The 25,217-nt window shown below is 35.8% G+C and overlaps 1 protein-coding gene across 1 annotated transcript in view; it reads left to right on the top strand.

Moving 5' to 3' along the window:
• Positions 1 to 24,919, top strand: part of ST8SIA4 (ST8 alpha-N-acetyl-neuraminide alpha-2,8-sialyltransferase 4) — a 103,597-nt gene extending 78,678 nt beyond the window's left edge. The window contains 1 exon segment of the mRNA XM_007191815.3: positions 20,570 to 24,919. Coding sequence (XP_007191877.3) covers positions 20,570 to 20,852 — 283 coding nt within the window. The 3' untranslated portion in view covers positions 20,853 to 24,919.
• The last annotated feature ends 298 nt before the right edge of the window (positions 24,920 to 25,217 follow it).

The following is a 25,217-nucleotide window of genomic DNA, read 5'->3' as shown; positions in this document are numbered from 1 at the left end:
CTTGTTTTTATGCCTGTACAAAATGAAGGACCCTCTGGACAGCTCTTACAGAGTTTTAATGATTTGCAGCCTTTTTGGTATTTCATTTCATTTATCCTCTGTATTTGAAAGGATGAATAGTAAGATAGCAACTGAGATATTTCAGAGATGTTTTATTTGTCAAGCAAGACCATTAGAGATTCAGTGTGAGATTTCTCAATATTTTAAGCCTGATCACTCTTATTCCAAAATTTAAATGTAATTTTTTCTCAAGTAGTGCATACTCCTTTTCCAAACCTGTGTATTCCCCGGATTCATCTCTTGCTTTCTGCACTCTATGTGTGTTTCATGCATTATAGAAGTTTATAAATGAAATTCAAGTCAGCATACAAAACAATATTACATGAATGTTCTAACACAAAGAAAAGCAGATGGTCAAGAATACTGTACACATGCTTTGTAAGCCAACTCCCACAGATTGCTTATCTTCAGATTTTTTTTCCCAAGTAGAATCAATCATCAGACAAGTGATTTAAGATGCTTTATTATGGAAATATTCCTCTTGAACAACAACAACAACAAAAAGCCATTTCAATTACATTTTCATTTTAAAGAGAGTTATGTTTCACCCTCTTGATAAGTTTATTGTTATGAAGTCTGAGCTAATTATCTCCATCAACTTATATTCTTCTTCAAAGAGTCTGGAAAGAAAGTTTTGTGACTCTCATTCCTGAATTTCTATTATATCAGTATGGCTAAAAGAAAACAAATGGTATGAAATAAATGTTTGTCTTAGGCAGTGCCTCTAAATTTATGTGAATTTCATGATTGCTATATTCAGTCGAATTGTATAGTTCATATTCTAGATGGAAACGTAATGCTCATTGCTCCCTGCCTCTTAAAATTTATCAGGTTTAAAAGAAGTAACTATGGGGTTTTTTGTTTGTGTGTTCGTTTGTTTTATTTTGTTTTGCTAGATGATTTTTAAGCCCTAGTTGCATAACACAGGCAATAATTCAACAAGTTCTTTAAACAAAGAAAGAACTAAACTAAACTGAACTCAGATTCACTAGTTGAGTGTGACATAGGTGTGTGCATAGGTAATGTGACTGATCTTACCTAATGAAATTGCATCAACATAATATATTAAGATTTATTTGTATGTAACTTAATAGTTCACAGTGAACTCGTATTTGTATCATATTCAATTCCTCCAGTATTCCCAGAAGATAAGATGTTTTAGCCCAAATTTAGAACAGGAAACAGAAACAGAAATGACAAGGAGCAACCAAGTCTCACAAAGGAAATTCTAATTTGAGCAGAGCTCACTCTGATAGCTGACTCCATTCTGAGTCCTAGGATTTTCCATTGTACCAAAGCTGCTCAGTTGTACAACATAATAAGGCCAGTTTCATACTTGCTTCTGCATTTTTTTTCCATTTCTTGTTTTGATAAATGCTATAATATTGAAGAAATGGTTCATACAACTGATGTATATAATAGATGACATAGATAGATAAATAGATGATAGATAGCCTAATTTTAAATTACTTGTTGTTTAGGTCCTATAGGGTTATAATTCTCTATTCTTTAATTTTTGAGAGTTGTGAATAATTTATAACATTAAAGGAAAATAACATGTTTGACTTAGGAGTTTATTTCCTTACCAATGTGAGGTAAAAATGTTTGGTATTACATTTTCTTTAATATAACAGCTTTACTGCTATGTAATTCACATACCATATAGTGCACTCTCTAAAGTATACAATTAAATCAGTACGTTGACAGAGCTGGGCAACTATTATCACAATCAACATTGGGACATTTTCGTCACCCGAAAAGAAACCCCAGCATTAGCAGCCAATCCTTATTCCCCCCCAAACCTTCAACTCCAATTCTTGGCAACCACTCATCTACTTCCTGTCCCTATGGATTAGTCTGTTCCAGATATTTCCTATAAATGGAATCATGTAATATTTGCTCTTATGTAACTGGCTCCTTTCACTTACCATAATGTATTCAAGTTCATCCTTGTAGCATGTATTAGTATTTCATTTTAATTATCATGTAATATTCCATTGTATAGCTATATCCACATTTGACTTATCCATTAATCAGTTGATGAAAATGTGGGTTGTTTTCGCTTTTTGTCTATAATGAATAATGCTGCTATAAATATCTGTGTACAAGTTTTTGTATGATTGTATGTTTTCAGTTCTCTTGATAATTATGAAAGAGAAACAGAGCCAGGCACTGGCCAAAAGTGGTAATGACAGATTTTAATCAGAAACTATTGCAGCAAGGGAAAAGAGACTTCAGTGTAGAACTGAGTTCAATTCTGAATACAGCAAAAAACAAGTAGAGATCTACAGCCAACGAGCAGAGTAAGGGATGGAAAATTCTAAGAGAAGACATGGGGGTGGGGGAGGTGATTCTTACTGAACAGGCTTAACGAGATTCTGCTAAAGATAGGCCAAGAACTTGGACATCAAAGTTGGGGTATGAGAAATTTAATCAGATATCAATGGTGGTCAAATATGAAGGGTAGAGGGATTCTCATTAAACTAACTTGGCAGGATTTTTGCTAAAACTGGACTCAGAAAGGATGGACACAGAAGGCCAAAAAGTAGAGGCCTAGTTGAGAGAAGGGCTCTGAGGAATCTAACTAAAGTTTGGTTGAGGAGAGAATCATTTATCTAGGAGTGCAGTTGCTGGGTCATAGGATAACTCTATGTTTAACTTTTTGAGGAACTTGCAGACTGTTTTCCAAAGGGGCTACCCCATTTTACTCTCAGACACAGGCACCAGCAATGTATGAGGGTTCCAGTTGTTCACATCTTCACCAACAATTATCATCATTTGTCTTTTTTATTATAACCATTCTAGTTGCTGCAAAAATTATCTCACATTTCCATAATGGATAGTGATGTTTATTGTCTTTTCAGGTGCAGTTGGCCATTTGTTTGTCTTCCTTGGAAAAATGTCTATCCCTTTGCCCATGTTTTACACTGAGTTTTTTGTCTTTTTATGATTGAGTTGTAGAAGTTATTTATGTATTTTAGATGCAAGTCTCTCATCAGATATATGACTTGCAAATATTTTCTCCCATTCTGTGGGGTTTTTTTTTTTAACTTTCATGGCTTCATTTGAAGCACAAAAATTTTTAATTTTGATTAAAAATTAAATTTTGAAGTCCAACTTATCTTTTCTTTTGTCGCTTGAGCTTCGCTTGAGCTTTTTGTATCATACCTAACAAGGCCTTGCCTAAGGTCATGGCATTTTACTCCTGTATTTCTTCTAAGAGTTTTAGAGATTTAGGTATATGATCCATTTTGAGTTGTTTTTTTCTGCTTTTGTGTGTGGTATGATGGAGGGGTCCAACTTCACTTTTTCAACATTGCATTTTAGCTGAATATTATGACAAACATCATAATAGGGGCAAGTCTTAGGCAAAATACAATTTTGTTACACAACAGCCTGATTTTGTAGTACTATTTTCACTTCCATACTTTTCCATTGCAAAAAATAGTATTTACATAATGTAATTGTCTTTACAGCTGGGTTTCTGATTGTTTTATTTCCTCAGAAGAACGTTATTTTTTTAAATATCTACTAATGGTCTTCCATTCAGCAACTATTTAATAATTGTGATTTATAAATTGATTCTGCCTACAAACATGTTGAAGGGATCAGCATTAAGTGAGACTGAAAAAAAGAAAAGGGAGGAAAATTAGCATTGATTCCATTAGATTGGATTTTCATCAACTGCACATTGACGACTGGAGGGAAAAAAAGCCCAAATATTTATTAATATTTGACATAATGAAAAATATTATTTACCACCCATTGGCCTTCAAAGTTTTAAAGATAAAAATTTTAAATTATCCCCTAATTAACCTTGTGGAACAGAATTACAGCAATAATATTTCTAGTGACAGGTAGCTTTAATATATGATACAGATCCCAATGCCTGCATCCATGGCATTGTCTCGGCAATATTCCTTAATGGGGCTTTTCTCTCAGCTGGAAGCCCCTTTCTCGACTTATATGCTCATAGAAAGCCCTTTACTGAGTGATAAATTCATGGCAAGGACAAGACTGTTTTCTAAATGGGCAGTCTCTTCAGCATCACACACTTTATGACAAGAATAAAAAAAGAGAATAATCTATATTTGACTAACCTCCCCAAATGTTATTGTTTTGATAAGTGCTTAGAAAGCTTAAAATAACTACTTTGAACTTGTTTATGATTGTCTTGATTCTGTTTCTTCACTGGGCTTTGAGGAGAACTCTGATCTTTGGCTGATGTTTAGTTTGTACACTTTGCTAGCAAGCATTTTTCATTATTGAGTGGATTATAGATCACATTATTAGTGAATGGATTATAGATCGCATTTGCTGGTCCTTACTCCTCTTGAAATAGATTTTAGCACAACTATCTGGAAGGTTAATGTAACCTGACTTATTGACGTAAACTGGGCATATCCATTTGTAAATAGTCCAGATGAAGCTAAAATAAGATCATCAGGCCATTAGAAGGGTCATTTACATTTTGTTATTATAGTAAAATTGACTTCTATTGAGAAACTGCCCTTATGTTGGCTGGGGAATGTGGAAGTATAATCTCTAAGTGCCTCCTTAGAATAAATGTTTATGTAAAGGGAAAAATTACATAGATAAAATACTGCTAATATTTTCATCTGCCAATATCTAAGCCATTCTTGATAAGCATTAGGATTACCTACTCTACTTGCTCTTAATTCCTCTTTCTTTTCTTGTAAGACTCCATGTCTTATGATAAATGATTTCACTGCTTCCTTTTAATTTTAATAGGAAAAATGTAAGGTTTCCATAATTTTTTATTTTCAAAAAGTAACCCGATCTCATAAAAAGGATCGTTCACAAAGCTCTTTAACATTAACCTCATTTAATTCCTTCATCATGCTTCAAAAGACCCATCCCCCTTCTATGTTGCCAATATTTGGACATCACCAGTTCCTCATTCTGGCAGTTCACATTATACATTTCAATTGTCTTTCAGAATTCTATTGGGTTAAAAGAGAAACTCATTAAAGCCTGTGGCATTATGTCTACTTTATTTTTTTGCCATAGCCTTCATGTGCCAGTTCAAGTTTTTAAGCATTATCTTCAAGAAGTCCCCAAAGATATTTTATTAAATCCAGGTAGACAACATCTATATAATTATTTTATTAATTCTCTTTCACCAAAATCTAACCAGCATATGATATAGTTTTGGAGTGATCTATTTAAATTCCATTCAAGTTTCTGACATGGTAGATAAAGTCAAGAGGATTCCCTCTGTTTATTTCTGTTTAATTGTTCTCACTTCTCAGCAAGATTTCATTTTTCCTATTATATCATTATAATATTATATATTCTTTTCCATTAGCTTTGCCTTTGAAATTGTGATGGATAATTTTATAATTTTTAGATAATCAAATATCAGTTTGCTATGATTTTGAAAGTAAATAAAATCTTACCATCTCTAGTTACAACTATTACAGGAAACTAGACATGATGTTAAGTTTTTCAGCAGGGATGAGTTTTATCAAACAGCTCTATAACATTGTTGAAGGGAAAGGCTATATGTTCTATCAGATGACACATTATAAAAGTTAGGAATAGTTAATAGCTACAAGCAAAACATAAAGATGAGACTGCTGCTACAATGGGATAAACACTCATGTTCCTCAATCAGAATTCAGGTTATCTGTGACCTTTTATAAATGAGAGTAGTAGAAACCATATTTAGAATCTCATTTTTTCGGTGAGTAAACTGAGGCCGAATAAGTTTAAGTGGTTTGCCCAAAACCACATAGTTCGCTAAAGGTAAAGCAAAGCCCCAAGACTCCAGTTTTTCCAGTGCTTTCCCACTGTTGACTGTTGTCACTAAGAGATGGCCAAGCCATGAGTATGCTCCACCTTATTAACACTGAAAATCTCTAAGATGCCAGCAAGAATAAATTAAGTAAGCACTTATTAAGTACTTACTGTGTCTCCAGCACTGAGTCAAATATTATGAAATAAAAATAGAAAGAGAATACTCTTCTCTTTGTATTTTCATTCTATAATAATGTTAAACTTCTCTCTTAATGCAGTGAAGTTACGTTTACAAAGATGCAAGTTATACCCCATCTTCTCTCTTTGCAAATAGGGTATAAATAAACAACTACCTGGGAATCTTTCTAAGGCAAGGTCTTTAGTGTTGAATTTTATTGTGCAAACTGATTGCAACTATGGGTCAAGAGGAATATTTTCTGTCTCTTTTCTACAGCCAGTAGTGTACTGAAGCTGGCTTGTATTGGCTTGCAAGAGCTGACTTTGCTATCCCTCCCCAGCTCAGTGCTCACTGATGTCAGGTTAGTCGCTTGAAATCAGCCCTGATGGGAATATTTACACCACAGAAATTGGCAAATGCTACAAAAATACTCTCTCTCCCCGAACCAGCGTCTGCTTTAAAACATTTACCAACATGCCAGTGTACAACACCAGCATTGGCTGAGCAAAATTGGACAAGTTATTTTACTTCTTGAGCTATTAACTGCACCTTCTGTGAAATGGGGATGGTAATATATACTATAGCATATATCACAGGATTTTATGAGGATCATGTGACAGTACTTTGAAACTGTATGAAGTGGAATTACTAATATCACAACAATGAGAGTTATATGTTCACTAATAAAATATGAGACTTGGCAAAACCAATATAATGTAAGTAGATCTAGAGTTTCTTAACACTAAATCTACCCTCAACCTGACCATGTACCTGGTCAGATAAAAAGCAGGATGAATTCAGAGTTAAGGTCAAAGCCTGATTCCTATAGTAGACATCAAGTAACATAAATAGGTACCAAATAGAATGTAGAGATTTTTAGGCCTAAAGTAGTATCTCTATTCCTTTTCCCATGCCGTGAGTCCTCTATGCCTCTGATAAATTAGACTTATGAAGGTGGATAAAACATTTTCTGTATGTAGACTACGAAGGGCTTCAGCAGAAAGAATTTTCTGTCTTCTTTTTGTCACCTACTTCATACAGAGCTCTGCATATAAAGGACACACAGAAAAAAATATTGATAGATTTGACCTTTTGAGGTTACAAATTCCTGCTTTCATTTTAATGACACTTCAAAATACTTTAAGAAGCCTTATTCAAATCTGCATGGAAATCCCTACCCTTTGATTCAGTGTCACTGCCTTTGGCATTTGCAATGTGGTTAAGTAAGTTACATGTTGAAACTACAAAATCATCTTCTGACTTCAAACACTTTTGAGAGTGTTCATGGGAAAAGTGGGTCCTTTATACTGGTCAGCTCTTATTTACCTTTGAAAAAAACAAAGAAAACCGAGAAAGCTCTGTGCATAAAACACATCATTATTGACACTAGACTGTTAGTCACCAAACACCATACAGATGTTTATTTTTCCCCATGTGAACTCTGTGTTGCAAATAGTCCTGAGGACTTGCTCTTCCAAGCTGAATGCTCTGTAGAAGCTAAGGAATCCAACTCTTTTTTAGTTAAAACTGAAATCATCATAACCAGATAGATGTGGGCTTAAATCCTGGTCACATCATCTACAAATTCCATGACCTTAATCTGTTTATTTAACCTCCCCAGGCCTTGGTGTCCTCATCTGTGAAATAACATCTATTCAGAGGTTTGTGGTGAGGATTAAATGGAAAAAACTACATACGTAGAGTTCTTAATACTACCATTTAATAAATTGCTTATGTTTTTACTCCTGGGTTTACTCCTAGCTTGCCAAATCACATTAAATATGCTACTCTGTCCTTTTGTTTCCTCACACAAGAATTGGATGTAAGATCTATCACTTTTTGCTTCTCTGGAATAACAGAAGAATAACTCATGGTGGACTGAATTATTCTCAGTGAATACAGTGCTGGAAGTTCTTTTTTTTTTAAAGAAATTATCACCAACCTTAGTTTTGTGACAAGATAAGCCATCTCATAATCTTAAAAGGTATCATGAATGTTACCACAACAGTTTTTTTAAAAAAGTAAGTTTTATGCACTTTTAAAAATGAATTCATGTTATGTAGTATACCGCAGACTGGGAATACAATGAAAGGACTATTTGAACAGTTGAAAATAAAACAGCAGAGATATTCCATTTCAATATGCCAGGGATGATTGCTTTTAAGTTTTACATTTTATAACCTGTACACACATTCTCTTCCTAACAGTGAACCAACATATTGACAACTGTGGAAGACAGAATCCCAGAATATAATACTCATATATAATATTCAGATATTATAAAAGAATTAGTTTTTGGGGGGTGGAGTGTAGAATTGGGAAGATGCAAACATCTTCTGCAAAGATGTATTATAGAAAGCTAATTCTTTTATAATATCTCAAATTTCTGTAGCTATTTTACAACCAGAAGCCATGTTATTTACCTTTAACAGACTCTTCCTCTGGAGCCAAGCACAAAGCTCGGTTGTGGGAAGATAAATATGGGAGGAGAAATAGAGAAGACTCCTTCGGAAGTAAGAATGCACAGGCACAATATGCTGTGTGCTCCATCTCCCATCCCAGAGAAAAGAATTTCTGGACTCATGAATGGAAACTTTGCATATAGTATAAATACTAAATTAAAACTCTTGGCACAGTGGGATTTCATACTCTGTATTCAAATTCTTCTAGACATTTTCATGGTTGATTTTAAGAAGAATAATAATGTTTTAAGAGGAAAAAATATTATATTACTTCTAAACGTTTTGGCTCTTCTGTTTCAACATAAATACAAATTAATATTCCTTGTGTGCCAATGTGTTGAGTGTGAGCTGTCATCAGTGTATTAATTACTACTTTTGAATATAACATTTTTTGCTTTTATTTCTAAAACATGGGTTTCTTGAAATAATCATTTATTTTGGCTCATAAGGTGATTATTTAATTTATTATGAGATAAAATTGAACATATTGCAGGCTTTAAAATTAAAAAGCATCTATTAAGTATGTTAAGCAAAATTTTAGAAATGGAGACCTGTTTGAAATAAAAAGGTGTTTATTTGGGGTTTGTTAGGATTGTGGCCCAGGAGACATATATTCAAGAAGCACTTGAATTGTGTTCCACAGGACTATACAATAGGGGAGGCTTATAAAGGCAAAAAACACAAGGTTGCAGTTAGTTACATGAGTTGTTTATCAGTAATTATAATTGGAGCTGGGAAGAAATAAGGGTGTTTGTTAAGTAAAGAGATTGGTTAGAATCCGAAATGGTTGCATAGTTACAGGGAGAGACCTTGAGACCGTAAGGCTGCAGCTGGCAGGTGTTGTTCTGAATACGGCTGCTGGTGTGCTTGGGCCTGGGACAGTTCAAAGACAGTTCAGGTTTTCAGTGGTGCAGAGACGTGTCTGAGACCAGATCCTCAATGGCCTCCTAACTCCATTTTTTATGCCTGCCTGTGATTACCCATTATAATATCAATTTGTCACCAAGTACCTTTGCTTTGCAGTATATTAAAAACTAAAAGAAGGTAAAGGGAACAGAATGGGGAGGAGGAAACAGAGCAGTAGCAAGAGAGTTTCACACAGCTTCAGGGAGCGTGCAGTTTCGTGGAGAGAAGATTTGAAACAGCAATAGAATCTTATAGATGGAGGAAGCCCCAAAGCCATACAGTCAGATGGTTCTGTTTCTCACCTAAGGAAGCAGACCACTGAGGTGAAATGACATGACCACAATTGTCCAACCAATATGTAGTTATAGACGGTGCCAGGAGAAAAGTAGGATGTGTGAGTGGGATTGAAGAATGGGTTGTGTGGGGTATGTTGAAGTTCAACTACTGTTACTATGTGTGAAGCTTTATGCTATGTTCTTACATACTTACAATCTCTTTTACTTTATCATAACAATCTTGTGTGTTAAATATTATTAACCAAGTTCCAAGGAAGTGAAGTAGTTTTCCCAATGACTCATGAGCATTATATTACAGATTCACACCCACATCTTGTGACCATCTATATGGCCTTCTATAGCTCACCAATTTGGTGAGTAAAGGCATTCCAAGTTGAGTTTGTTTGAAATAAGAAATGGGACTGATGTGCTGGAGGAAGAGTAGATAAGACACCTTGTTGGAAAGCAGTGAGACAGACCTAGGGAGAGTATTGCATCTATAAAAAGTTAGAAATGTTCAAAAACTTATATAGCAAATCCAGGGTGAGTTTGCTTCATACAGCAAGACAGACTATTAGAGTATTAAAGCAGAAAGGAAGGGAGGGAGAGAGGGAATTAATAATAACTGAAGTAAAACTGAGCCTAGCTGATGAAAAATATTCTATGTATGTCTATGAATGATTGTAATATATATTAAGATCCAAAACAGCTAGGAAAACAAAAGGATGCAGCACATTGTGGCAGTAATTATCTCTATGTGGTTGCATTTTAGGTAATAGTTTTCTTCCTCATTCATTTCCTTTGCTTCAAATCTTCTACAGGGAGCCTGCATGGATTTTATAATTTTAAAACATCGATTTCTATAAAAAGAAATACATACAATGGAAACTATATTATTTGCTAAATTGAAAACATTGCTAAATTTTAAACTGTAACAGATATGAACTTGAAATAAAAATTAGAACAGCTTGTACTGAATTAGAGTATGAATAGTTCATTATTTTATCAATGCATTGTTTTCCATCTTTTTTTCCTAATTAGGGTTAAAAATTTAATAGTCTATTTTTGATGAACTCTTCACAAGAAATTTATAGTATTTAAATGTCAGCTTGTATATAAGTGGACACTCTCAGATACTTTAAAATTGTACTGTGTTCCTAGGGAAATACTGTATCTTGATAGTTTAGGTTGCCCTAAACAATTTCAAGCATGACATTAAAGTTATATAAGAACATAGTAAAGTCTTACTGATGGCATTTGGATTAGCTCCTTATGGGTTTTTTTGGTTTTGTTTTGGATTTTTTTTGGGTTTTTTTTAACATATTTATTGGAGTATAATTGCTTTATAGTGCTGTGTTAGTTTCTGCTTTATAACAAAGTGAATCAGTTATACATATACATATGTTCCCATATGTCTTCCCTCTTGCATCTCCCTCCCTCACACCCTCCCTATCACACCCCTCTAGGTGGTAACAAAGCACCGAGCTGATCTCCCTGTGCTATGCGGCTGCTTCCCACTAGCTATCTATTTTACGTTTGGTAGTGTATATATGTCCATGCCACTCTCTCACTTTGTCACAGCTTACCCTTCCCCCTCCCCATATCCTCAAGTCCATTCTCTAGTAGGTCTGTGTCTTTATTCCCATCTTACCCCTACATTCTTCATGAACTTTTTTTTTTTCTTAGATTCCATATATATGTGTTAGCATACGGTATTTGTTTTTCTCTTTCTGACTTACTTCACTCTGTATGACAGACTCTAGGTCAATCCACCTCACTAAAAATAACTCAATTTCGTTTCTTTTTATGGCTAAGTAACATTCCATTGTATATATGTGCCACATCTTCTTTATCCATTCATCTGATGATGGAAACTTAGGTTGCTTCCATGTCCTGGCTATTGTAAATAGAGCTGCAATGAACATTTTGGTACATGACTCTTTTTGAATTATGGTTTTCTCAGGGTATATGCCCAGTAGTGGGATGGCTGGGTCGTATGGTAGTTCTATTTTTAGTTTTTTAAGGAACCTCCATACTGTTCTCCATAGTGGCTATATCAATTTACATTCCCACCAACAGTGCAAGAGAGTTCCCTTTTCTCCACACCCTCTCCAGCATTTATTGTTTGTAGATTTTTTGATGATGGCCATTCTGACCAGTGTGAGATGATATCGCATTGTAGTTTTGATTTGCAATTCTCTAATGATTAATGATGTTGATCATTCTTTCATGTGTTTGTTGGCAATCTGTATATCTTCTTTGGAGAAATGTCTGTGTAGGTCTTCTGCCCATATTTGGAATGGGTTGTTTGTTTTTTTGATATTGAGCTGCATGAGCTGCTTGTAAATTTTGGAGATTAATCCTTTGTCAGTTGCTTCATTTGCAAAGATTTTCTCCCATTCTGAGGGTTGTCTTTTCGTCTTGTTTATGGTTTCCTTTGCTGTGCAAATGCTTTTAAGTTTCATTAGGTCCCATTTGTTTGTTTTTATTTCCATTTCTCTAGGAGGTGGGTCAAAAAAGATCTTGCTGTGATTTATGTCCTAGAGGGTTCTGCCTATGTTTTCCTCTAAGAGTTTGATAGTGTCTGGCCTTACATTTAGGTCTTTAATCCATTTTGAGTTTATTTTTGTGTATGGTGTTAGGGAGTGTTCTAATTTCATACTTTTACATGTACCTGTCCAGTTTTCCCAGCACCACTTATTGAAGAGGCTGTCTTTTCTCCACTGTATATTCTTGCCTCCTTTATCGAAGATAAGGTGACCATATATGAGTGGGTTTATCCCTGGGCTTTCTATCCCGTTCCATTGATCTATATTTGTTTTTGTGCCAGTACCATACTGTCTTGATTACTGTAGCTTTGTAGTATAGTCTGAAGTCAGGGAGCCTGATTCCTCCAGCTCCATTTTTCTTTCTCAAGATTGCTTTGGCTATTCGGGGTCTTTTGTGTTTCCATACAAATTGTGAAATTTTTTGTTCTAGTTCTGTGAAAAATGCCAGTGGTAGTTTGATAGGGATTGCATTGAATCTGTAGATTGCTTTGGGTAGTATTGTCATTTTCACAATGTTGATTCTTCCAATCCAAGAACATGGTATATCTCTCCATCTATTTGTATCATCTTTAATTTCTTTCATCAGTGTCTTATAATTTTCTGCATACAGGTCTTTTGTCTCCTTAGGTAGGTTTATTCCTAGATATTTTATTCTTTTTGTTGCAATGGTAAATGGGAGTGTTTTCTTAATTTCGTTTTCAGATTTTTCATCGTTAGTGTATAGGAATGCTAGAGATTTCTGTGCATTAATTTTGTATCCTGCTACTTTACCAAATTCATTGATTACCTCTAGTAGTTTTCTGTTAGCATCTTTAGGATTCTCTATGTATAGTATCATGTCATCTTAAAACAGTGACAGTTTTACTTCTTCTTTTCCGATTTGGATTCCTTTTATTTCTGTTTCTTCTCTGATTACTGTGGCTAAAACTTCCAAAACTATGTTGAATAATAGTGGTGAGAGTGGGCAACATTGTCTTGTTCCGGATCTTAGTGGAAATGGTTTCAGCTTTTCACCATTGAGGACGATGTTGGCTGTGGATTTGACATATATAGCCTTTATTATGTTGAGGAAAGTTCCCTCTATGCCTACTTTCCGGAAGGTTTTTATCACAAATGGGTGTTGAATTTTGTCGAAAACTTTTCTGCATCTATTGAGATGATCATATGGTTTTTCTCCTTCAATTTGTTAATATGGTGTATCACATTGATTGATTTGTGTATATTGAAGAATCCTTGCATTCCTGGGATAAACCCCACTTGATCATGGTGTATGATCCTTTTAATGTGTTGTTGGATTCTGTTTGCTAGTATTTTGTTGAGGATTTTGGCATCTATGTTCATCAGCGATATTGGCCTGTAGTTTTCTTTCTTTGTGACATCTTTGTCTGGTTTTGGTATCAGGGTGATCGTGGCCTCGTAGAATGAGTTTGGCAGTGTTCCTCCCTCTGCTATATTTTGGAAGAGTTTGAGAATGATAGGTGTTAGCTCTTCTCTAAATGTTTGATAGACTTCGCCTGTGAATCCATCTGGTCCTGGGCTTTTGTTTGTTGGAAGGTTTTTAATCACAGTTTCAATTTCAGTGCTTGTGATTGGATTGCTCATATTTTCTATTTCTTCCTGGTTCAGTCTCGGAAGGTTGTGCATTTCTAAGTATTTGTCCATTTCTTCCAGGTTGTCCATTTTATTGGCATAGAGTTGCCTGTAGTAATCTCTCATGATCCTTTGTATTTCTGCAGTGTCAGTTGTTACTTCTCCTTTTTCATTTCTAATTATATTGATGTGAGTCTTCTCCCTTTTTTTCTTGATGAGTCTGGCTAATGGTTTATCAATTTTGTTTTTCTTCTCAAAGAACCAGCTTTTACTTTTATTGATCTTTGCTATCATTCCCTTCATTTCTTTTTCATTTATTTCTGATCTGATCTTTATGATTTCTTTCCTTCTGCTGACTTTGGGGTTTTTTTGTTCTTCTTTCTCTAATTGCTTTAGGTATAAGGTTAGGTTGTTGATTTGAGATGCTTCTTGTTTCTTGAGGTAGGATTGTATTGCTATAAACTTCCCTCTTAGAACTGCTTTTGCTGCATCCCAAAGGTTTTGGGTCATCATGTTTTCATTGTCATTTGTTTCTAGGTATTTTTTGATTTCCTCTTTGATTTCTTCAGTGATCTCTTGGTTATTAAGTAGTGTATTGTTTAGCCTCCATGTGTTTGTATTTTTTACAGATTTTTTCCTGTAATTGATATCTAGTCTCATAGCATTGTGTTCAGAAAAGATACTTGCTACGATTTCAATTTTCTTAAATTTACCAAGGCTTGATTTGTGCCCCAAGATATGATCTATCCTGGAGAATGTTCCATGAGCACTTGAGAAGAATGTGTATTCTGTTGTTTTTGGGTGGAATGTCCTATAAATATCAATTAAGTCCATCTTGTCTAATGTATCATTTAAAGCTTGTGTTTCCTTATTTATTTTCATTTTGGATGATCTGTCCATTGGTGAAAGTGGGGTGTTAAAGTCCCCTACTATGATTGTGTTACTGTCAATTTCCCCTTTTATGGCTGTTAGTATTTGCCTTATGTATTGAGGTGCTCCTATATTGGGTGCATAAATATTTACAATTGTTTTATCTTCTTCTCAGATTGATCCCTTGATCATTATGTAGTGTCCTTCTTTTCTCTGTAATCGTCTTTATTTTAAAGTCTATTTTGTCTGATATGAGAATTGCTACTCCATCTTTCTTTTGATTTCCATTTGCATGGAATATCTTTTTCCATTCCCTCACTTTCAGTCTGTATATGTCCCTAGGTCTGAAGTGGGTCTCTTGTAGACAACATATATACGGGTCTTGTTTTTGTATCCATTCGGCCAGTCTACATCTTTTGGTTGGAGCATTTAATCCATTTACATTTAAGGTAATTATCGATATGTATGTTCCTATGCCCATTTTCTTAATTGTTTTGGGTTTGTTATTGTAGGTTTTTTCCTTCTCTTGTATTTTCTGCCTAGAGAAGTTCCTTTAGCATTTGTTGTAAAGCTGGTTTGGTGGTGCTGAATTTTCTTAGCTTTTGCTTGTCTGTAAAGGTTTTAATTTCTCCATCAAATCTGAATGAGATCCTTGCTGGGTAGAGTAATCTTGGTTGTAGGTTTTTCTCCTTCATCACTTTAAATATGTCCTGCCACTCCCTTCTGGCTTGCAGAGTTTCTGCTGAAAGATCAGCTGTTAACCTTATGGGGATTCCCTTGTGTGTTACGTGTTGTTTTTCCCTTGCTGCTTTTAATATTTTTTCTTTGCATTTAATTTTTGATAGTTTGATTAGTATGTGTCTTGGCGTGTTTCTCCTTGGATTTATCCTGTATGTTACTCTCTGTGCTTCCTGGACTTGATTAACTATTTCCTTTCCCATATTAGGGAAATTTTCAACTATAATCACTTCACATATTTTCTCAGTCCCTTTCTTTTTCTCTTCTTCTTCTGGGACCCCTATAATTCGAATGTTGGTGCATTTAATATTGTCCCAGTGGTCTCTGAGACTGTCCTCAATTCTTTTCATTCTTTTTTCTTTATTCTGCTCTGCAGTGATTATTTCCACTATTTTATCTTACAGGTCCCTTGTCCGTTCTTCTGCCTCAGTTATTCTGCTATTGATTCCTTCTAGAGAATTTTTAATTTCATTTATTGTGTTGTTCATCACCGTTTGTTTGCTCTTTAGTTCCTCTAGGTCTTGTTAAAGGTTTCTTGTATTTTCTCTATTCTATTTCCAAGATTTTGGATCATCTTTACTATAATTATTTTGAATTCTTTTTCAGGTAGGCTGCCTATTTCCTGTTCATTTGTTAGGTCTGGTGGGGTTTTGCCTTGCTCCTTCATCTGCTGTGTGTTTTTCTGTCTTCTCATTTTACTTAACTTACTGTGTTTGGGGTCTCCTTTTCGCAGGCTGCAGATTCGTAGTTCCCGTTGTTTTTGGTGTCTGTCCCCTGTGGGTAAGGTTGGTTCAGTGGGTTGTGTAGGCTTCCTGGTGGAGGGGACTAGTGCCTGTGTTCCGGTGGATGAGGCTGGATCTTGTCTTTCTGGTGGGCAGGTCCATGGCTGGTGGTGTGTTTTGGGGTGTCTGTGGCCTTATTATGATTTTAGGCAGCCTCTCTGCTAATGGATGGGGTTGTGTTCCTGTCTTGCTAGTTGTTTGGCATAGGGTGTCCAGCACTGTAGCTTGCTGGTCGTTGAGTGAAGCTGGGTCTTGGCCTTGAGATGGAGATCTCTGGGAGATTTTCACCATTTAATATTACATGGAGCTGGAAGGTGTCTTGTGGACCAGTGTCCTGAACTTAGCTCTCCCACCTCAGAGGCATAGCCCTGATGCCTGGCTGGAGCACCAAGAGCGTTTCATCCACACGGCTCAGATTAAAAGGGAGAAAAAATACAAAGAAAGAAAGAAAGAAGATAAAATAAAATAAAGTAAAATAAAATAAAGTCATTAAAATAAAAAATAATTATTAAGAAAAAATTTTTTAAAGTTAAAAAAAACCCCAAAAAATGGACAGACAGAACCCTAGGACAAATGGTAAAAGTAAAGCTATAAAGACAAAATCACACACAGAAGCATACACATACTCACAAAAAGAGAAAAAGGGAAAAGTATATATATTTCTTTGCTCCCAAAGTCTACCTCCTCAGTTTGGGATGATTTGTTGTCTATTCAGGTATTCCACAGATGCAGGTACATCAAGTTGTTTGTGGAGCTTTAATCCGCTGCTTCTGAGGCTGCTGGGAGAAATTTCCCTTTCTCTTCTTTGTTCGCACACCTCCTGGGCTTCAGCTTTGGATTTGGACCCGCCTCTGCGTGTTGGTCGCCTGAGGGCTTCTGTTTTTCGCTCAGACAGGACAGGGTTAAAGGAGCAGCTGCTTCGGGGGCTCTGGCTCACTCAGGCTGGGGGCAGGGAGGGGTACAGATGCGGGGCGAGCCTGCGGTGGCAGAGGCCAGCTTGACGTTGCACCAGCCTGAGGCGCGCCGTGCATTCTCCCGGGGAAGTTGTCCCTGGATCACGGGACCCTGGCAGTGGAGGGCTGCACAGGCTCCCGGGAGGGGCGGTGTGGAGAGTGACCTGTGCTTGCACACAGGCTTTTTGGTGGCGGCAGCAGCAGCCTTAGCGTCTCATGCCCATGTCTGGTGTCCGTGCTGATAGCCGCGGCTCGCGTCCATCTCTGGGGCTCCTTTAAGCAGCGCTCTGAATCCCCTCTCCTCGCGCACCAGGAAACAAAGAGGCAAGAAAAAGTCTCTTGCCTCTTCGGCAATTCCAGACTTTTTCCCGGACTCCCTCCCGGCTAGCTGTGGCGCACTAGCCCCTTCAGGCTGTGTTCACGCCGCCAACCCCAGTCCTCTCCCTGGGATCCGACCGAAGCCCGAGCCTCAGCTCCCAGCCCCGCCCGCCCCGGCGGCTGAGCAGACAAGCCTCTCGGGCTGGTGAGTGCTGGTCGGCACCCATCCTCTGTGCGAGAATCTCTCCGCTTTGCCCTCCGCACCCCTGTGGCTGAGCTCTCCTCCATGGCTCCAAAGCTTCCCCCCTCCGCCACCCGCAGTCTCTGCCCGCAAAGGGGCTCCTAGTGTGTGGAAACCTTTCCTCCTTCACAGCTCCCTCCCGCTGGTGCATGTCCTGTCCCTATTCTTTTGTCTCTGTTTTTTCTTTTTTCTTTTGCCCTACCCAGGTACGTGGGGAGTTTCTTGCCTTTTGGGAAGTCTGAGGCCTTCTGCCAGCGTTCAGTAGGTGTTCTGTAGGAGTTGCTCCACATGTAGATGTATTTCTGATGTATTTGTGGAGAGGAAGGTGATCTCCACGTCTTACTCTTCCACCATCTTGAAGCTCCTCTCTCCCTATGTTTTTTTAATTTCACAGAATGTTATTACTTATGACGGTAGTTCTTGACCTGCTTTAAGGTTTTATTTCAATTTATCTGTTAAATATTGATGCCATTTATTAAGGCCTATTTTCCTCTGATTTCTTTTTAGAAATCAATAAGAGCCATTTATTTTGCATTGTTTCTCCAAAAACATCCTGACAAATGGATAGTTTATTTTTCTTTGAAATTTTTCAAACTGTTATAAGCCAGACATCACAAAGCTTATTTATAATGTGATCTTGTAATTACATATAATGTGACCTTGGAGTACCATACAAATGATATAGCATTATGTTATATTCTCCTAGCTATTTTTTCCCCACTTTAGAAATAAGATAATTCAGCATGACCTTCATACTACCAAACTATTTCCAATAATTGACATTCCCTGATGGAAATAATCATTTTTTTTTTGACTGAGTATGAATTTGCTTCACTCACTTTAAAAGTATATAAATAAATGCACTTTTTAAAACTAACCAACTGCCTCAGCTGGCATTTGTAACCACACACAAATCATGCTCACAAAACTTTCCTATAATAACCATTTCATGTTAAGAACACCTGCTTTCTCAGAGCTGAGAGAGCTTCAGGCTGTATCAAAGTTTCTTCAAAACCTTCAGACTGTGGTTTTACTATTCTTGCATGAAATCTATGTCTGTGATTTCTTCAAGATGTTAACAATATACGTGCTATGGCTTTTGCTCATACCTTTGGGTTATGAGAAAATTCTTAGATGTTCTTCTCTAACAATTCCTTATGAATCCTCCTTACTGAGAATACGCTTTCTCAAAACACTTGTGATAACAAAAGGCTCATAATGCATTTCACATTGCTCACAACATTCAGCACACGGCCTTCACCCAACAAGAAAAATTAAAAATGTGAAAGGTCAAACCTGGTTCAAAGGAAGGGTGAAAAAGAAGGGGAAAAAAAACAGGGATAATAATGGTTAAGTATATTTTCCCTTTTTTGGATGTTTGTAGTGAGGTTTGAATATTTCTTTAACCAATATTTCTTTTTTTTTTTTTTTAATTAATTTATTAATTATTTTTGGCTGTGTTGGGTCTTCGTTTCTGTGCGAGGGCTTTCTCTAGTTGTGGCAAGTGGGGGCCACTCTTCATCGCGGTGCGCGGGCCTCTCACTATCGCGGCCTCTCTTGTTGCGGAGCACAGGCTCCAGATGCACAGGCTCAGTAATTGTGGCTCACGGGCCTAATTGCTCCGTGGCATGTGGGATCTTCCCAGAGCAGGGCTCGAACCCGTGTCCCCTGCATTGGCAGGCAGACTCTCAACCACTGCGCCACCAGGGAAGCCCTAACCAATATTTCTTTAACCAAATGAAATAAAACAAAATTAGGTTTTTTTCATATTCAGTAGTCTACATGTATTTGATCCAGTCTAGAAAGCTTCATAAATTAATTTTTTTAAAGAAAAAGAAAATAATATTATGTAAAATCTGAGACAAGTATTTAAGCACAGCAACGACCAGAATTGAACAATCTTCCCCTCATATTTGGATGACCAGGTATATATTTCCCTGAATAGGAGATAATAAAAACAAAAATAAAAAACCCAAACAATTTATTAACTTTATTTATAACTGTACAACTTTGAATGTCAGAGAAAATCCACGTTTTTCCTTAACTTTTAGCTGATTCCACATAAGATAATGAATGTGCCAAGAAGTATTGGCGACCTCCTTCCCTGCCAGAGGTAATGATTAACTTATGAGTGTGCATGTTTTTCAGGTGAAGAAAGTTTGGCAACAGTGGTGGATCAAACATTTTGGAGTATTTTATTGCCTTTTTTAATGAATAGTATAAAATACTTACCAGCATTGAAATATGTTTGCCTATCTAACAAAATTTTAAATGGCATAAGTGGTGAACTATTTACAAATATTTGTTATTTGTGTTATGTTGTTCTGTGGGTTGAGGCAATATTCTTCATTAGCTTTAGTAAAATGTGACAGAAATTGGGGTTGAATAAATCAGTTAGTATAATACAGGCAAAGCATTTATTTGTTTGGATCTTTAATTGAAATATTAAAGATTTTGAAAACCTATAGGCATAGTTTCAAATACTCTCTTTCTAGGAAAATTACTTAATCACTGCCCAATTACTGTGCCTTTTGCAGTCATATTTAACCCTTTCTGAGAAGATTCTACTCTGTAGGTTATATAAATGTTTTGTTCTAGTTCTTTTTGAATACAAGGTTCCACAGTAATATTTACTCACATTCCAGGTCCCTTGGCTATTCATATGACCACAAAATAAGCAAGAAAATAAAGGATAAGAAAGATAAAATAAATGTATTAACTTTCTAAATTCATAAGAAATATATTATTTCTTCAGCAATCTTTTGAATGTCATTCATACAGTTACTTTTCAAATTTCATTTACTTTAATTATACATAGTGTACTTGCTATAGGGTATGTTGAACGTTTCTCTAAATTCTTCTCTTGTGTGTATGTTTTTTCCCCCAGTTACTGGCTGACAAACAAAGTTCCCATCAAAAGACCCAGCACAGGTCTGCTCATGTATACCCTAGCCACAAGATTCTGTGATGAAATTCACCTGTATGGATTCTGGCCATTCCCTAAGGATTTGAATGGAAAAGCTGTCAAATATCATTACTATGATGACTTAAAATACAGGTACTTTTCCAGTGCAAGCCCTCATAGAATGCCATTAGAATTCAAAACATTAAATGTGCTACATAATAGAGGAGCTCTGAAACTGACAACAGGAAAGTGCATAAAGCAATAAAGCACATCTGAAACATACAAAGAGACTGAATATGCACTTCTTTTCTGAAGATGCTTCCTAAGATTTGAAAACAGGATCCAAAACAAGACTGGGTTTCAGCATCCACCACTTATCTGAAAGGTGATAAAGGACGTTCATGAGAAATGCACTACCAACTGATGAAATACCTGCAAAGTGCTCTGAAAATTAAGTATTTTGACTTCAAGGGTCCTAGTAAGTGCCACTTCCACTAAGAACACAGTTTGAATGTATAATCAGTAGTGTTTACAAGATCCAACAATGCACTCGTCATTAGTTAATGAATCAAAAATGTTCATCACTGTTGGGCTGCCACTGCAACGCCAAGCACATGAGAAGAGGAACCCAGGAACACAACTCAGCCCTTGGGGAAACTGAACCGTCCTGTCAGCAGAAATCAAGATGGAAACAGTTTGAGCAGTGAAATCCATAAGATTAAACAACTCAAGTAAATGCCTTCAGTCAGGATTCTGAGTCTGATCATGAACTTTATGTTTTTGTTTCTGTTCTTGTTTGCCTTCTGGAATCTCTTTTGGTTTGGGTATTGGGGTGCTTCGAAAATCCTCCTGAGATAAAAATGAATGAGATAAATAACCTTCAAGTGATCATTTTTAAAGTTCTTATATTTTTAAAGTGTTATCACACAATGACTTTGTAAAAAAAGTTTTATTTTGCACAACTCTAAACCTCCAGATTTTTTCCCAACGGTGTAGAAGGTACCAGATAAACTGTATCACTCAGTAATTTTGAGCCATTCTAAAGGAAAGATAAACTCTGTCATTTGAGATGGTAAAATTAGCAGGAAAAAAAATGTTCTTTTGGTACCAAAGATTATACTGACGTGTCTACACAACAAACCATTTTCCTTTCATGAAAATAACATATTAATATATTATTATGCTACTAAAGCGAAAGTTGTCTCTAGGTATTTTAAATTTTCCAAATTCAAACTTTATTTTTATTTGAAGGAAGGTTCCACAGCTTTTACACTTCATAATGATTTTGTGGAAGCATTTTGCCCATTAGAATAAATGTTTGATAGGGCTGAAATGTGACTTTTCTTTGATATCCCCCTTGTTATTCAAATGGAAAGATTGGCATGCTCTCTAGATTATTGTTAAATTTTCTTAGTGCCGAAATAATATGATTAATAGAGTATTGTTTTCGTCACGGAGATGATTAATTTTAAGAGGTTTAACAATGAAACTGTACATCAGTATTTTGCACTTCAGATTAATTAAATTGACCAATATTTTTTCTATAGTTAAATTTATTCACATTATCACATTAATGTGTTTTCAGAGAAACACATGAAATTATTTATAAAGAGATTTTTAAACATTTTAACACATAACAGAATTGACCAATAGGCCAATTTCTGGTAATTACTATGCTGGTAGGTAATTATGATGGTAAATTGTTACTTTAGAAAGCAGAAATACTGCGTTCCCATTTCTCCTCTTGACCTGAAACAACATAGATTACTTCTTGTTTCTTAGGGAAGGCAGTCTGAGAAAAGCAGAAATAGCATGAGGAATATGTATGTTTTGTTTCTTAGGGAAGATGGTCTGAAAAAGAATTAATAGCATAAAGAATATATATATATATATATGTTATCAAGAAAAAGAATATTCACAGTACTACAGTTCTCAATATATTAATAATATGTGGTATTCTTTTTAAAAATATGATAGAACCTTGAGATACAGAAGATTATATTTCCTGAGAATTTATGTGTCTCTAAGAAAACAAGATAGAATCCATAAAATAGAATCCATAAAGACACATAGCTAAAAATGGATAGAATATGATGTACTTTTATCATTGAACCTCTTACCTCTTGGAAGTTTTTAAAGTACTAGATACATATTTTGAATGTAAAGTTGAAAAGTGATTTACCCAATGAATCAAAAGTAGGTAATTACTTAATTTGGACTATTTGCAGACAAGTTGTTTGAGTAGCCTTTAATTTGAATTCAATAAAAATTTTGAAGTCACAAGTAAATTCTTGCAGATAAAATACATGTCAGAACTCATTAAAAGTATGTCTTAAAAAGCAGCAGCAAGGTACCTTGCCATTTTTACTGCATTTTCAACAAATGTGTTTAAACAATTTTAAGGCCACAGCAAAAGCATCCCAGACATTCACTGTTCTGTGCATTGTTTATCTCATAGATGCATTGAGTAGTGCCTTTTTAGCTTCACATTGCTTTGTTACCCTATGCTTTGTGTTCTCTAAATACATTGCCCAGTTCTGAAAATGCTCAGCATATAAAAAGGGCTTCAGTATCGACTGAGACTACTTTTGTTCATCTCAGGGAACTTTCAATACTCAAGAATGAATTCAATTAAAGGCATTTAGTGTTCAAAGAAGACAAACTGTACAAGACCAATTCATTCCCTGTTGTATACCTTTCCATCTCCCCTTCCCCTTCGCGATCCACTGTGGCCTTCTTATGGGGATAGGGCAAGGAAATCACTGAAGGCTAAGAGCAAGAATAAGAAAAAGAATTGAGATTTAACCGATCAGGGGGCAAAAGGGATAATGATGAAATCAAATTATAAATACATACTTGAAATATCTGGGGGTTTTTTTCCTTTTGAGACTATCATACGTTCACTTCTTTAATATTTTATTTCCTTTTCACGATTTACACCTGTACCTGGCAATGCTCAGGCAGCTGATTGTGAAATATTCCTGTCCTTTAGAGAACATGGTTGTTACTGTGCTGTTGACATGAAGAGGCCATGGAAACATTTTCATCATTATTACCCAGCCTGTTCTATACTTAACATTAAGTTGCTGGAATAAAAATAATAAATCAGTAACAGACTTTTCTGGGCAAATCTAATGATTCAGCCCACAAGACTGATGAAATGACTGTGGAAGTTTTTCTGTCTGAAAGAAGGTGCTGGGCATTCAAATGTCTTTATGTATTGTATATCATATGAAATATATATCAGTTGCTAATGGGAATTTCTACATATATGCTTACAGAAACAATTTATTTAAATAATGCTATAGGTAGTGTACATACCAACTAGTTATTAAGCTACTACACAGGAAAAGGGTGAACAAAGTAATTTATTTCTAATTGAGCCAGTTAGTCATAATGCACACAGTGTGGTATTTGGTTCATAAAAGAATTGTTTTCATGTGGTTATTGTTGGAGTATCTATAATTGTGGAAGGGGTATAGGAAGAGTTATGTATAGTTAGTTGTTACCTCTGCAAGTTTGAGAGTTTCCCCATCAGACATCAATATACCAACGTTTGACAGATTGAGCGAGAGACGGTTATTGTTCCTATTTGATGGAAGAAAATCCAAATAAAGCCCACCTAGAAATAGATATTTTATTATATATGTGTTATAGATATATCTACATAGTACAAATAGACATGTGTGATGCATATATACAATGTTATATATGTGTGTCTGTGTGTATACACACTTAGTCTGTAATATACACACGCTAGGTTTGTGTTATGCTAATGTCTTCGGGGCCTGCACTGTGAAGCACTCTGGAGATAAGACCACTTTAGAATAAAGAAGTTCTTTTGAAACTTCAGTTGCTAACCTGCTTTAAAGGGATCTATTTATAACTGAATTCTACACTGTTCATACCTAGAGTTACAATAAGTGTATCCAAATCTTAAAAAAAAAAAAAAAAATTAAAAATTAAAAAAAAAGTCTTCGAGCTGGCAATGTATTCGAATTGCAGTTTTCAGATTGTGGTTCCAGACTCTGTGTCTCCCCATTTAAGTAGCACTTTTTAGTAAATACTGTTTCTTTGTTTAGGCAAAAGCACAAGTGTTTCAAATGTATATAGCAGGGGGAAAAAAAAGAGTTTACAGAGATAGTATTGCTGCACAGGATAATTGCTACTGAGTATTTCTTACATCATTTGTGGAATTGAAAGATGAGGTTTATTCTGTCAAGTTCATTCTGTTCAACACTGTTTCCCTTTCGTTTATGTATAGCAATTGGGTGTTACTGTTTTATCATTTGTGAAACTGTAAAATAAATTAAACCCCCATTTGTTTTTCAATTCTTCTCTTATCTCTTATATCTAAGACCTCTGTTCCACTTTACATGTCAACATAAGGTAGTGTAAAGCTTTAACGAGCTTTAGCTAGCCCTTCTGTTTTCCCTCCCCCTCAGCCCCAGCCACTGGCAATTTGGCAAGTCATTTATTTAAAGTGCATACCTGGCAATATGAACAATATCAAAAGCCCATGCACATCAGGAGATCCTTGACAGTTTTCTGTGTAGTGCCTTCTGTTTGTGGCTGAGGGAATGGAGTGTTACACAAGTTACAGTCATTTATGTCCAATTTGTATTCCCAC

The sequence above is a fragment of the Balaenoptera acutorostrata genome, chromosome 2 (genome assembly GCF_949987535.1).
Source record: "Balaenoptera acutorostrata chromosome 2, mBalAcu1.1, whole genome shotgun sequence".
Lineage (NCBI taxonomy): Eukaryota > Metazoa > Chordata > Mammalia > Artiodactyla > Balaenopteridae > Balaenoptera > Balaenoptera acutorostrata.
The sequence above is the reverse complement of the archived record's forward strand: the minus strand, read 5'-3'. Positions and strand labels throughout refer to the sequence as shown.